The sequence below is a fragment of the Colobus angolensis genome, unplaced genomic scaffold (assembly GCF_000951035.1).
Source record: "Colobus angolensis palliatus isolate OR3802 unplaced genomic scaffold, Cang.pa_1.0 Scaffold116, whole genome shotgun sequence".
NCBI classification, from domain to species: Eukaryota; Metazoa; Chordata; class Mammalia; order Primates; family Cercopithecidae; genus Colobus; species Colobus angolensis.
Window position 1 is genome coordinate 4,360,887 of NW_012112697.1, and position 13,263 is coordinate 4,374,149.

General features: G+C 40.8%; 1 protein-coding gene across 2 annotated transcripts in view; it reads left to right on the forward strand.

The window, feature by feature from the left end:
- The window catches only part of PHLPP2 (PH domain and leucine rich repeat protein phosphatase 2), an 88,358-nt gene that overhangs the window by 6,712 nt on the left and 68,383 nt on the right, over positions 1 to 13,263 (forward strand). Inside the window, exon 2 of one of the 2 annotated variants that reach the window (XM_011961872.1) lies at positions 4,137 to 4,426. In XM_011961872.1, the coding sequence (XP_011817262.1) occupies positions 4,143 to 4,426 (284 nt within the window). In that variant the 5' untranslated portion in view covers positions 4,137 to 4,142. Of the gene's footprint in view, positions 1 to 4,136; positions 4,427 to 13,263 lie in introns of those variants that run through there. The other variant, XM_011961881.1, reaches the window with a different exon arrangement.

Consider the following 13,263-nt stretch of genomic DNA (forward strand, 5'->3'; position numbering starts at 1 on the left):
TCTTGGCCTCCCAAAGTGCTGGGATTGCAGGCATGAACCACTGTGCCCAGCCGCATGTATGTTTTGATAATGTAAAGTTCCTTAAGGAATTTATAATCTAGGGTAAATATGTGCTAAAAATGACTGTTAAAAATCACAAGGCCAGGCGTAATGACTCATGCTTGTAATCCCAGCACTTTGGGAGGCCAAGGTGGGTGGATCACGAGGTCAGGAGATTGAGACCATCCTGGCTAGTACGGTGAAACCCCGTCTCCACTAAAAAAACAAAAAATTAGCCAGGTGTGGTGGCGGGCACCTGTAGTCCCGGCTACTTGGGAGGCTGAGGCAGGAGAATGGTGTGAACCCAGGAGGTGGAGCTTGCCGTGAGCCGAGATTGTGCCACAGCACTTCAGCCTGAGCGACAGAGCGAGACTCCATCTCAAAAAAAAAAAATTTCTCACAGAAGAAAAATCAGGCCTGGTGTGGTGGCTCATGCTTGTAATTCCAGCACTTTGGGAAGCTGAAGCAGGAGGATTGCTTGAGTCCAGAAGTTCAAGACCAGCCTGGGCAACGTAGGAAGACCCCATTTTTTGTATTAAAAAAATACAAAAAATTAGCTGGGTGTGGTGGCGTGTGCCTGTAGTCCCATCTACTCTGGAGGCTAAGGCTTTAGTATCACTTGAGATCAGGAGTTCGAAGCTGCAGTGGGCTATGATCACGCCACTGTAGTCCAGGCTGGGTGACAGAGAGAGACCTCATCTCAAAACAAACAAAACTTCCTGGGATCTTCCTTGACTTTTCTAAGATTTAGAAGGTTAGTGGACCATTATTTGACCTTAGAAAGTTTTTCTTTTTTTTTTTTTTTTTTTGTTATTGAGATGAAGTCTTGCTCTGTCGCCCAGGCTGGAGTGCAGTGGAGCCATCTCAGCTCACTGCAAGCCTCGCCTCCCTGGTTCACGCCATTCTCCTGCGTCAGCCTCCTGAGTAGCTGGGACTGTAGGCGCCCGCTACCACACCTGGCTGATTTTTTTTGTATTTTTAGTAGAGACAAGGTTTCACCGTGTTAGCCAGGATTACCTCGATCTCCTGACCTCGTGATCTGCCTGCCTCAGCTTCCCAAAGTGCTGGGATTACAAGCGTCAGCCGCTGTGCCCGGCAACCTTGGAAAGTTTTCTGAAGAAGACTTTTGTTGATTATGTGGAACGGTGTCTGCTTATTCTTTCTTCTCCACTGAGTACAGAATGCAGAGCTTCATATAAATATTGCTGCTGTACTATATGGAATACTGTTTTCAGATGTTCCAGTTAATCTTTCCAAAATATTAAAAAATAAGGCATATTTAAAATTTAGCAGTATTTACCTGCTAAATATTTAACTATTAGCAATATTTGACTATTCAGTGGTTAAAATTATTTAGTAGTACAAATACGATGGTCCCTATGTTTACACAGTGAGCGCTTGAAAGCCCTTTCATTCTGAGATATTCAGCTTCAAGAAAATGCATTTGATGAGAAAACTAGTTCTCACTTGTAGGAGGGGTTTATCCTACTTCTCTGAAGTTAGAATCAATAATCCTCATGGTTTTGAATAGCAATGCCTGAATTCCCGAGATCTGCAAAACAGTCAGTTTTCCTGAGTTCGTCTGCATTTAAGCAATAAAGTCATTCTTACTCTGATTTTTCTTTCTTCCCACGTAGAAATACCTGCTAACTTTTCATTCCTCTTTCTCCACCGTCTTTAGAAATGTATTGCCCTCAAATATTTAATTTTAGTAATTATAAAAATAGTATTTGCTGTATTTATAGGTATTTCTTTTTTCCAATGAGAAATACTACTAAAAGTATTTTATTTACTCCCATTCACTTTGCAGCTGCTGCAGATATGTAGGGCTCTCCATAGAAATGGGGATTTTTTTCCCTCCAAGTTTGTTCAGCTTCTTGCCAGAGCTAATTGGACTAAAGTACAGATTGGGAATAAATTTCTGTGATGTCAGCTGAGTTCTACAAACATTCCTGTGTCACCCAGGTGTTGACATGCTAGAAGTGGAGAAGAGGAAGAAAAATAAATAAACCCATTGTCATAGATGTAGTATTAAAGGTGTACTCAAGGTGAAGAAGTTCTTTATTCTGTCTAGGTAATTCGTTAATTCTATCTAGTAAAAATGTCTGGTAGTCATTAATTCTGTCTAGGGAGAATGAGGATAGGAGATATGGAAGGCTCCATAGAGAAGGTGATGCCTGAGTAGGATTTTGAAGAACAACTTGTCATATGGATGAGGTGCAAGTTGGAGAAGGACATTTTAGACAAGCCACAGCATTGTGGTGTACTTGGTGTGTCTGGAGAGCTGCAAGTAGTTGGATGTGATTGAAACATGGAGTAAAGGGCAGTAGTAGGGAATGAAGCTGGAGAGGTGCAGCTGTGGAAGTGTCAGTGGAAATTTCTTTTTTATCAAAAAGAACAGAAATAGCCCATCATGAAAATAGAGCAGGCAAATGTTGATCTTTAGAAACTTGTTATATTACCTGTAGATATTGTTTTTGCTTTGAGATAACTTCGCAATATATGAATTTCACATACCTAAATTATCAAATGCGACATTAATTTGTTTTAAACAGTGCAAGAATAGAAAGTATATTTGTGCAGTATTGTGCTGACATTGCACTTGGCTTGTTTGGGATGTAAAGCAAAGGGTTAGGACCATAGAGAAACACACATTTTCATAAGGAGACATGTACAAAAATGTTTATTGCTGAATTGTTTCTAGCAGTGAAAAATTGGAAGCAAACTAAGTGCTGTCAGCAGGAGAGTGGATAAAGTTTGGTGTATTTGTATAAGGGAATATTCAAATGAATGAACTGGGTATATTAACACAGTTGTATCTCTAAAGCAATACTGAACTAAATAAAATTACAGGGTGAAGCATAAGTATTGTTAAGGATTAGATGAAGTTTAAATTACATAAGACAATACTATGTGTGGTTTATAGATAAAAGTTTTTTTTTTTTTTTTGAGGTAGAGTCTCACTCTGTCACCCACCCTGGAGTGCAGTGGCACAATCTCGACTCACTGCAACCTCCTGGGTTCAAGTGATTCTCCTACCTCAGCCTCCCAAGTAGCTGGGATTACAGGCATGTGCCACCACACTCGGCTAATGGCTAATTTTTTTTTTTTTTTTTCATTTTTAGTAGAGACAGACAGGGCTTCACCATGTTGGCCAAGCTGGTCTCAAATTCCTGACCTTAAATGATTCACTCACCTGGGCCTCCTAAAGTGCTGGGATTACAGGTGTGAGCCACCTTGCCCAGCCTAACGTTTCTTTTTTTTGAGATGGAGTCTTGCTCTGTCACCCAGGCTGGTGTACGGTGGCACTGTCTTGGCTCACTGAAACCTCTGCCTTCCAGGTTCAAGCAATCTTCCCACCTCAGCCTCCCAGGTAGCTAGGATTACAGACATGTGCCACCACAGCTGGCTAATTTTTTTGTATTTTTTAGTAGAGATAGGGTTTCACCATGTTGGCCAGGCTGGTCTCGAATTCCTGACCTCAAGTGATCCACCCGCCTTGGCCTCCCAAAGTGCTGGGATTACAGATGTAAGCCACTGTGCCCAAGTAAAATACTAAAATTTCTATTTTTGAGAGGCAAGGTCTCGCTCTGTCACCCAGATAGGATTGCAGTGGCACAATCACGGCTCACTGCAACCTCAACCTCCCTGGCTTAATCTGTCCTCCACCTCAGCCTCCCAGGTAGCTGGGACTACAGGCATGTGCCACCATGCCTGGCTAATATAAAAAAAAAAATTGTAGGCTAGTCTTGAACTCCTGACCTCAAGCAGTCCTCTCACCTTGTCCTCCCAAAGTGCTGGGTTTACAGGCCTGAGCCACTGCAACCCGCTGTTTTGTTATTCTTGACACGTTTTTGAAAACACAAGAAAAAGAGAGGGTCAAAGAAGATGATGGATGGAAACACAGCAGTAAAGAAAATTAAGTTATCTGAGTTAATAACAAATGAGCATGACAGCTGTAAAGTACTCCACAAAAGGAGGGGATACATGAACAGAGTGTTGGGGAATATAAAGTAGAGAGAGGTGGGGTGAGGACTGAAATGTCTGATTCAGTCAGATGTTCTAGCTAACGATTTCTTTCTCTTGATATTTTTTAGAGAAATATGAAACGCAATGGGAGCAGAAATTGTTTGAATAGGAGAAGTAGGTTTGGTTCTCGAGAAAGAGACTGGCTAAGAGAAGATGTAAAGAGAGGCTGTGTTTACCTTTATGGAGCAGACAGTACCACTGCCACTACAACCACCACCACCTCCTCTTCCTCTTCCTCCTGCTCCTCTTCCTCTGACTTACATCTCGTCCTTTGCACTGTAGAGACACCAGCATCAGAAATATGTGCTGGAGAGGGAAGAGAAAGTCTTTATTTACAGCTTCATGGAGACCTGGTCAGGTGAGGTCTCAGTTTTACCACTCTGATTCTACTGTAATATAAATAATGTTTCTGCTTAGAACTGGACTTCAGGATTTTAATTCTGCCGGAACTAGTGTTGGTTACAGACTCACTGGGCCTCAAGATTTGTCCTTGGAAGGCTGACTTTATGAATCTTGAATTTAAAAACTACTGACCAAGGAAAATTTGAGAGTTCTTTGATTTGGAATACACCATAGGTCAGATAACTAAATTTAAAAATAAGTATTCTAAAAGTTAAATTTCTTTGGCTGAGCGCGGTGGCTCATGCCTGTAATCCCAGCAGTTGGGGAGGCTGAGGTGGGTGTATCACTTGAGGTCAGGAGTTCGAGACCAGCCTGGGCAACATGGCAAAACCCTGCCACTACTAAAAATATAAAAATTAGGCATGGTGGTGCACACCTGTAATCCCAGCTAGTCAGGAGGCTGAGACATGGGAATCTCTTGAACCTGGGAGACCGAGGTTGCGGTGAGCCAAGATCGTGCCACTGCACTCCAGCCTGGGTGACAGAGCAAGACTCTATCTCATAAAAAAAAGAAAAAAAAGGCCAGGCGCGGTGGCTCAAGCCTGTAATCCCAGCACTTTGGGAGGCCGAGACGGGCGGATCACAAGGTCAGGAGATCGAGACCATCCTGGCTAACACGGTGAAACCCCGTCTCTACTAAAAATACAAAAACTAGCCGGGCGAGGTGGCGGGTGCCTGTAGTCCCAGCTACTTGGGAGGCTGAGGCAGGAGAATGGCGTAAACCCAGGAGGCAGAGCTTGCAGTGAGCTGAGATCAGGCCACTGCACTCCAGCCTGGGCGACAGAGCGAGACTCTGCCTCAAAAAAAAAAAAAAAAAAATTGTTTTTTTTGAAAAGTGTAAATAGAATGAAATTTTAAAAAGGGTATAGAGTGAGATGTACTTTTCTGTCCCCCATTCCCCAACTACCCAGGCCTGTTTTTGAAGATAGTTATTACCAGCTTCTTATGTATGCTATGAGTATTCTGTTTAATTATAAGCATATATGTGCCCATGCATGAGTATGTCTCTGTACATGTATTATAAATTTTAAAACTCTGGTGCTGTGTGCAACACATTATTGACTTAATATCTTTTAGATATCTTTCCATGTTAATATTTATATAGTTGTCATTTATTTAATGGCTGCAATAGTGTTCAATTTTGAGTCCACTATAGTTTTAGCCAATCTTCTATTAATGGACATTCAGGTTGTTACCAGTTCTTTGCTACTACAAGAAGTGCTGCAATGAGTATCCATGTACCTGTGGTATCTCTCATATGTGAAAGTCTGTATGATAAACTCCTGGAAGTGGAACAGCCGGGTCAAAGGATATGAACATTTTTAATTTTCATAGTTACTGTCAAATTCCTCTTCATAGAGGTTATATTTCCATCAGAAATATGAAAGTATATCTGTTTTCCCCTTACTTTCTCAAAAACATGTCAGTATTAAATTTTATATATAAATAGAGACGTACACATGCATGAGCTCAGACTTGCTCGTAAATAGAAATGATTGTTAACAGTTTTAAAATTAGAGAATCATAAAGTCAGCATTCTGGGCCAAGTGACTTAGATTTCTGCAAATGTGATAGGAATTTTGTTGTTTTGTTATTTTAATTTTCATTTATCTTAATGAACATGTTTTCGTGGGTTTAAAAGCCATTTGTGTCTTGAAAAATTTTTATATAAATGTGAAGGAAATATTTTTATAACAGTCTTATACTATGCATGTGAACTCTTTGATTCAGCTTTTTAAAGAAAATCACTGTTAGTTCTTTGAATTAGATATCAAATAAGAGCTCTTTAAATGCCTGACCATGATTTTTCTCTCCTCCCTATTTCCTGTCATTAAAAAAAATGTCTTGAAACAGAATTCAGGGCTGTGGATTTAATACTGTTGAAAGTGAAAAGGAAGCTCCCACTTACACCTTAGAAGTGTGGTAATAATAGTAACACCTTTAGCTGAGCTAAAATTTGATGTCATTTTTAAAGTCTAAACTGAGATCTACTATGTGTTCTTTTTAGGATTTAGGCTAATTCCTGAAAAAGTAGATTAGCATTTGAATGTTTTCCTTGTTCACCAGTTAACTACATTTGCTAAATCCATTTGTAAAACGAAAGGATCAGACTGGGTGATCCTTAGGCTTTTCTAAATCTTAACACTGACGCTGATCTAATTTTATCAGGTGGAAAGCCTTGACCTAGATTATATCTGGTAGTGATTGATTAACTTACTTAAGTGTATGATGTATTCATTTGTATAGTAATGTTTATGTATTCAAAGACATTAGAAATATGAAGAAAACCCCACTGAAATTGACTTGCTACTAGTAGTTGTATAGTTAAGAATCTGAATGTGATAGTTTATTTACTTATGTGAATCTAAACTATACTTAAAAGTGAGGAGGTTGTTTCTTTTTAGCCCTGTAGCCTTCATCATTTATAATGAAATAGCCCTTTGAAGGTATAATTGATTAGAAAATAATGAAAACACTATTGAACTGTGGTTTCAAAGAGTAAATATATTTTCATTGCTGGAGTAGGAGGTCAATAACTTTTATCCAGCTTAAGGATGATGATGATGGTAGAGTTCAGCTAACATTAAGTGTTTTCATGTGTTAGTGTGCTTAGTGCTTTATGCGCATTTTCTCATTAAATCTTCACAGTAACTCCAAGGGAGTTAGTATCATTGCTTTTAGATGAGGAAGATTGAGTCCTTGAGAGAGATTCAGTAACCTGCTCAGGTCAGGCAGGTACTGCCCTGCAGTTGGAATACCTGAATCATTCAAGGTAGATGATGGACTTCGTTCTAAGTAAAGGCCAGCTGTGACAGAGGAACTGGCACAGCAGCGACCCTTCCTCAGTTTCACTATTTAATCGTGCTTATTTCAAGATCTTTTTTAGATCTATTACTCAGCTGTTTCTTGTTTATGATCAGTCTTACATTATCTAATCATCAAGGGAGTAAGTACTTTCTTCTAATAGCCCTTTATCAGCTAGTTGACAATCTAAGGCATTATCTTTTTTTTTTTTTTTTGAGGCGGAGTCTCGCTCTGTCGCCCGGACTGGAGTGCAGTGGTCAGATCTCAGCTCACTGCAAGCTCCGCCTCCCGGGTTTACCCCATTCTCCTGCCTCAGCCTCCGGAGTAGCTGGGACTACAGGCGCCCGCCACCTCGCCCGGCTAGTTTTTGTATTTTTTTTAGTAGAGACGGGGTTTCACCGTGTTAGCCAGGATGGTCTCGATCTCCTGACCTCGTGATCCGCCCGTCTCGGCCTCCCAAAGTGCTGGGATTACAGGCTTGAGCCACTGCGCCCAGCGGCATTATGTTTTTAAGGAACTTTTTGCTGATTACTGAAGTATGTTCACCGAAGAAATTTTGGAAAATGAAAAAGCATAAAGAGAAATGATAATAATCAATGCTTATGCTTTATGTAAATTACCTCATTTAATCCTCAAAACCATCTTGTGAGGTAAACACTGTCCCCATTTTATAAATGAGGAAAATAAAATTTCACAGGGTTAAGCATCTCGTCTAAGTGCAATCAGCTACTAAGTGGTAGAGCTGGAGTTTGAATCCTGGCATTCTGACACTACATCTGTCTTCTGTATTGCCTCCCCACAGTAACATTATTTTTCCCCAGATCTTTTTTCAATTCTACATACTTTTAAATATTTATGTATTTGGGCTCATATATTCAGTTTTATATCCTGTCTACTTAGGGGATCGTCTTAATTTCTTTTTTCTTTATTTTTGAGACGAAGTTTCACTCTTGTGGCCCAGGCTGGAGTGCAGTGGTGTGATCTCGGCTCACTGCAACCTCTACCTCCCAGATTCAAGTGATTCTCCTGCCTCAGCCTCCCAAGTTGCTGGGATTACAGGCATGAACTGCCATACTTGGCTAATTTTTTGTATTTTTAGTAGAGATGGGGTTTCTCCATGTTGGGCAGCCTGGTCTCGAACTCCTGACCTCAGGTGATCTGCCCGCCTCGGCCTCCCAAAGTGCTGGGATTACAGGCGTGAGCCACCGTGCCCGACCGGATCATCTTAATTTCATGGTGTCATTAGAAATTAGACACCAGTTTTAATAGTTACAGAATATTCCTCAACACTGTAAGTTGAGACATAATATGCAATAATGGTTTAGAGGTTGGATTCTGGAATGAGAGTGTATGGGTTCAAATCCTGGCTTCGACATTTACTATGCAGGTTATATATAATGTTCTGTGCTTCAGTGTAGTAATCTGTAAAATGGAAGATGGTAATATTTACATTATTGAGTTGTCATGAGGATTAAATTAATTATATGTGATATGAAGATTAAATGAATTAATACTTGTAGTGCTGCTTAAACTGTCTACCTGTGGGGCTTGTTCACATACAGATTCTGTTTCAGTAGGTTTAGGTGGGACCTGAGAATGTACATTTCAATTAAGCTCCTAAGAGATGTGCTGTACTTCAAATAGCAAGGAAGTAAAGTACTTCGATTGATGTCTGGCACCTAACAAGTGCTCAATAAATATTACCTATTTCAGCTGCTTGAAATCATGCAACTCTTGGAAGTGGTGTTGCTTTGACTAAACCATTGCCCATTGTCACACTGCTGATTTCCTTAGGCTAGGTCCTAGAAATGGGATTACTGGGATTAAAATTACCCCACATTTTCTCTGAGTTATTCATTACTACTTTGTTTTTTCCAACCATGAGTTATCACTCAAATATAACTCAAGATTATTACTAATTTATAGAATTTTAGCGCTTGAAGAAACGTTAGAGAGACCATCTGCTGGTAAAACTAAATCTACCCTACAACCGTCCCCCCTTGCCATTTGGAAATGTGTGTGGGGACAGGGTTTTTGGGTTGTCATAACTGCTGGGAGGAGTTACAGAATTTAGGTGGCAAGGGCCAGAGAGGCTTATTGAAATGTGTGTGTGCCAGGTGCAGTGGCTCAAGTCTGTAATCCTAGCACTTAGGGAGGCCGAGGCAGGAGGATCGCTTGGGCTCAGGAGTTCTAGATCAGCCTGGGCAACATGGTGAAACCCTGTTGCTACCAAAAATATTAATACAAAAAATTAGCCAGGCATGGTGATGCACACTTGTCGTTCCAGTTCACGCAGTACTTGGGAGGCTGAGGTAGGAGAATCGCTTGGGCCTGGGAGGCGGAGGTTGCAGCGAGCCAAGATTGCACCACTGCATTCCAGCTTGGGCGACAGAGAGATCCTGTCTCAGAAAAAAAAGAAAAAGAAAAATGTGTGTCGGACAACCCTGTACAGCCAAGGATTTTCCTGCCCCAAAAGTCAGAAACTTCCCCATTAGGAAACACTGAGGCCATTTCCCTTTGTTTAATAGATGTGAAAATAGACTCAGAGGGTTCAGGTTGAAAGCACATTCCTGCAGCTGGCTGGTGATAAATTGGTCTTGTCTCTCAAGCTGCTGCTGCTTACAATTAAAATATTTGGCTTGACTTTTCTATTGAACTGTTTTGAGTGATAAAAATGACTCACTAGTGAAACTTAGTGTAATCATTGCCTCCTGTCTGAGAAGTTAAGATCATTTGTGATAACATGGATTGCCCTTTGGCTGATGGTCATATATTTTATTCTTAGTCATCAAAATAACCAAGAGTTTTTCTTTTTTTAATTTTTATTTTTTTCATTAATCAGGTGAGAAGAGAAACTAAGATTTCTGAATAGTCAGTAGCTATCTTTTAAAATTAGTTTAGAACCAATAGGGTGTGTATAACAGAAAATAGCACCCTTGGGATTTGGGATGCTGAGTTCTGATTCCCGTTTGCTGAGTCACTAAAATTTTGTTTGCCGTATTTTGAAATTATAAAGGTGGAATGAAAAATTCTGTTTTAGGATATGTACTGAACTGATTACCACTGAATAGGGGAAAAGGAGTTTTTTCCCCTACATATTTTTGTACTATTTAAAACTATTTAAAGAGTGCTTTATATGTTACAAAATTGGAATATAGGTAAATAATTTTATTTTGAAACATTTTTTATCCATTTTAAAACTTCCGAAATCAGCATATATATTAGAGTTGATGGTAGGTTACAGTTTAATTGGCAGAATTTTTTAAAATTCATTTTTCTTTTTTAAAAAATACAGAGATTGAATCATGCTGTGTTGTCCAGGCTGGAGTACTGTGGCTATTCACAGGCCCTATCATAACACACAACAACCTTGAACTCCTGGGCTCAAGTGATTCTCCTGTCTCAGCCTCCTGAGTAGCTGGGACTACAGGGGCACGCTACTGCACCTGGCTAGATTTTTCTCTCTCTTTTTTTTTTTTTTTTTTGAGATGGAGTCTCACTCTGTTGTCCAAGCTGGAGTGTAGTGACACAATCTCAGCTCACTGCAACCTCTGCCTCCTGGGTTCAAGTGATTCTCCTGCCTCAGCCTGCCGAGTAGCTGGACTACAGGCGCGCACCACCACGCCCAGCTAATTTTTGTATTTTTAGTAGAGGTGGGGTTTCACTGTGTTGGCCAGGATGGTCTTGATCTCTTTGTCAAGCGCATCTGTGTGAAGAGACCACCAAACAGGCTTTGTGTGAGCAATAAAGCTTTTTAATCACCTGGGTGCAGGTGGGCTGAGTCGGAAAAAGGAGTCAGCAAAGGGAGATGGGGTGGGGCAGTTTTATAGGATTTGGGTGGGTAGTGGAAAATTACAGTCAAAGGGGGTTTTTCTCTTGTGGGCAGGGTTGGGGTTTACAAGATGCTCAGTGAGGGAGCTTCTGAGAGTCATTATCCATGAGAAGGAATTTCACAAGGTAATGTCATTAATTAAGGCAGGAGCCGGCCATTTTTACTTCTTTTGTGGTTCTTCAGTTGCCTCAGGCCATCTGGATGTATACGGGCAGGCTTGGGCTCCGAGGCCTGACATTTTGATCTTCTTATATTAATAAGAAACACAAAACAAAATAGTGGTGGGATGTTGGGGTGGCAGAAATTTTTGGGGGTGGTATTGTAGCGGGATGAGCCATGGACAAAACCCCTCAGACACTGAGGTAGTGAAGGGAGTGGCTTTAATCAGCTGGGAGCATCGGCAGGCTAACGTCTTAAAATCCGAGCTCGACAGGTGCTCAACTTCTGTCCCTTTTAAGGGCTCACAACTGAAAGGGGGTCTGCGTGAGAGGGTCATGATCGATTGAGCAAGCCAAGGGGTATGTGACAGGGGCTGCAAGCACCCGTGGTCACAGTGAAACAGAACAGAATGGGAGGTTTCACGGTGTCTTTCCATACAATGTCTGGAATCTATAGATAACATCAGTTGCCAGGTCAGGGATGGAATTTTAACTGGTGGTTAGGCAGGCCCAGGCCTGGTTTCCAGTCTGATTCCTAGGCGCCGGGCTACCTGCCTTTAGTTTTGCTTCTCTTTCCTTTTCTGAGTATAAAACAATATAAAACAATATGAGAGGGTCTCTCTCTTCCCTCAGTATGGAGAGATAATGAGCGATGTTTCTCAGGGCTGCTTTGAGCAGGATTGGGGCGGCGTGGACACCTTAAAGAAAGGCTTTGACCTTGGTAACCTCGGGATTCGCCCACCACTGCCTCCCAAAGTGCTGGTATTACAGGTGTGAGCCACTGTGCTCTGCTGATTTTTCTTTCTTAATGGTTTTTCTGACACCACCTGGCTTGCTGTAATACAGTTCTGACACTGACTGCCAGAGTAGTGCAGACTTCACAAGTTAAAGGGCAAGGTCCCCAACAAGACTGCCCTTCGGACTCCAGCTGCACTTCTGACCAACTGTCTACAAAGAAGAACTTGGCAGAATTCAGGAAGGTGCTATACTTACAATTACAGTTGTAGCTTGATGCAAATCAGCACCAGCCAACTGAAGAGACACATAGGGTGAGGTCTAGAAGAGTCCCAAATATGGAACTTTGTGCCCTCTCCCAGTGGAATCAAGGCCTGTCACCCTGCTACCATATTGAACAGTTCATCAACTAGAAAGCTCCACTGAGCTTCAGTACAATGTTTTTATTGGGGATTCTTTATGAATGCATGATTGGTTGAATCTTTGACCTCATGATTCAACTCAATCTCCAGCCCCCTGTGCTTCCTCACCCAGGTCAGGGTGGCTCAGAGCCCCAACCCTCTAATCACATAGTGGTTGGTCTTTTCTGGTGACCAGCCTCTGTCCTGAGTCTTCTTATCTCTTAGCATAAACTGAGGGGTGATCCAAGGGGCTCATGAATAACAAAGACACTCCTGTTATTCAGGAAATGCTGAGGATTAGAGTCTTCTACCAGGCACCAGGGACAAAGACCAGCTGTATTCTTTATTATTCGGCAGTGGGGCGTAAAAAATAGTGTATCTTTTAAATCGTGATGTATGGGACTTACTGAAATAATGGTAATTTTTTTAGGTTTCTTGGTGTGAGTAAGTTAACACATAAAGTGGTTTGAGCTCTCTTCTGTTTAAATTATTTTAACTATATATAAAATAATTTGGTTTGCCTAAAAAGAACCTAGGTTTTATGAAACCGACACAGGTTCCTACCCTGATGTCATTATGTACTAATTGTGTGACTCTGAATCTCATTTTTCTTATTTGCAAAATATACATAGTTTTGTAATAATTAAACACTTTCAGCAAAACTAATATACATAGTTTTGTAATAATTAAACACTTTCAGTTTTGTACTAATTAAACACTTTCACGTATGAAATAAACATTCATCGAAATATCCCTATTGTTTCTGTTTGTATTATCTATATTATTGATTTTAACATTTGCAGATTTTACCTTTATAGGTAAAGGATTATAGGCAGTCAAGGATTGATTTTTTTTTTTTTTT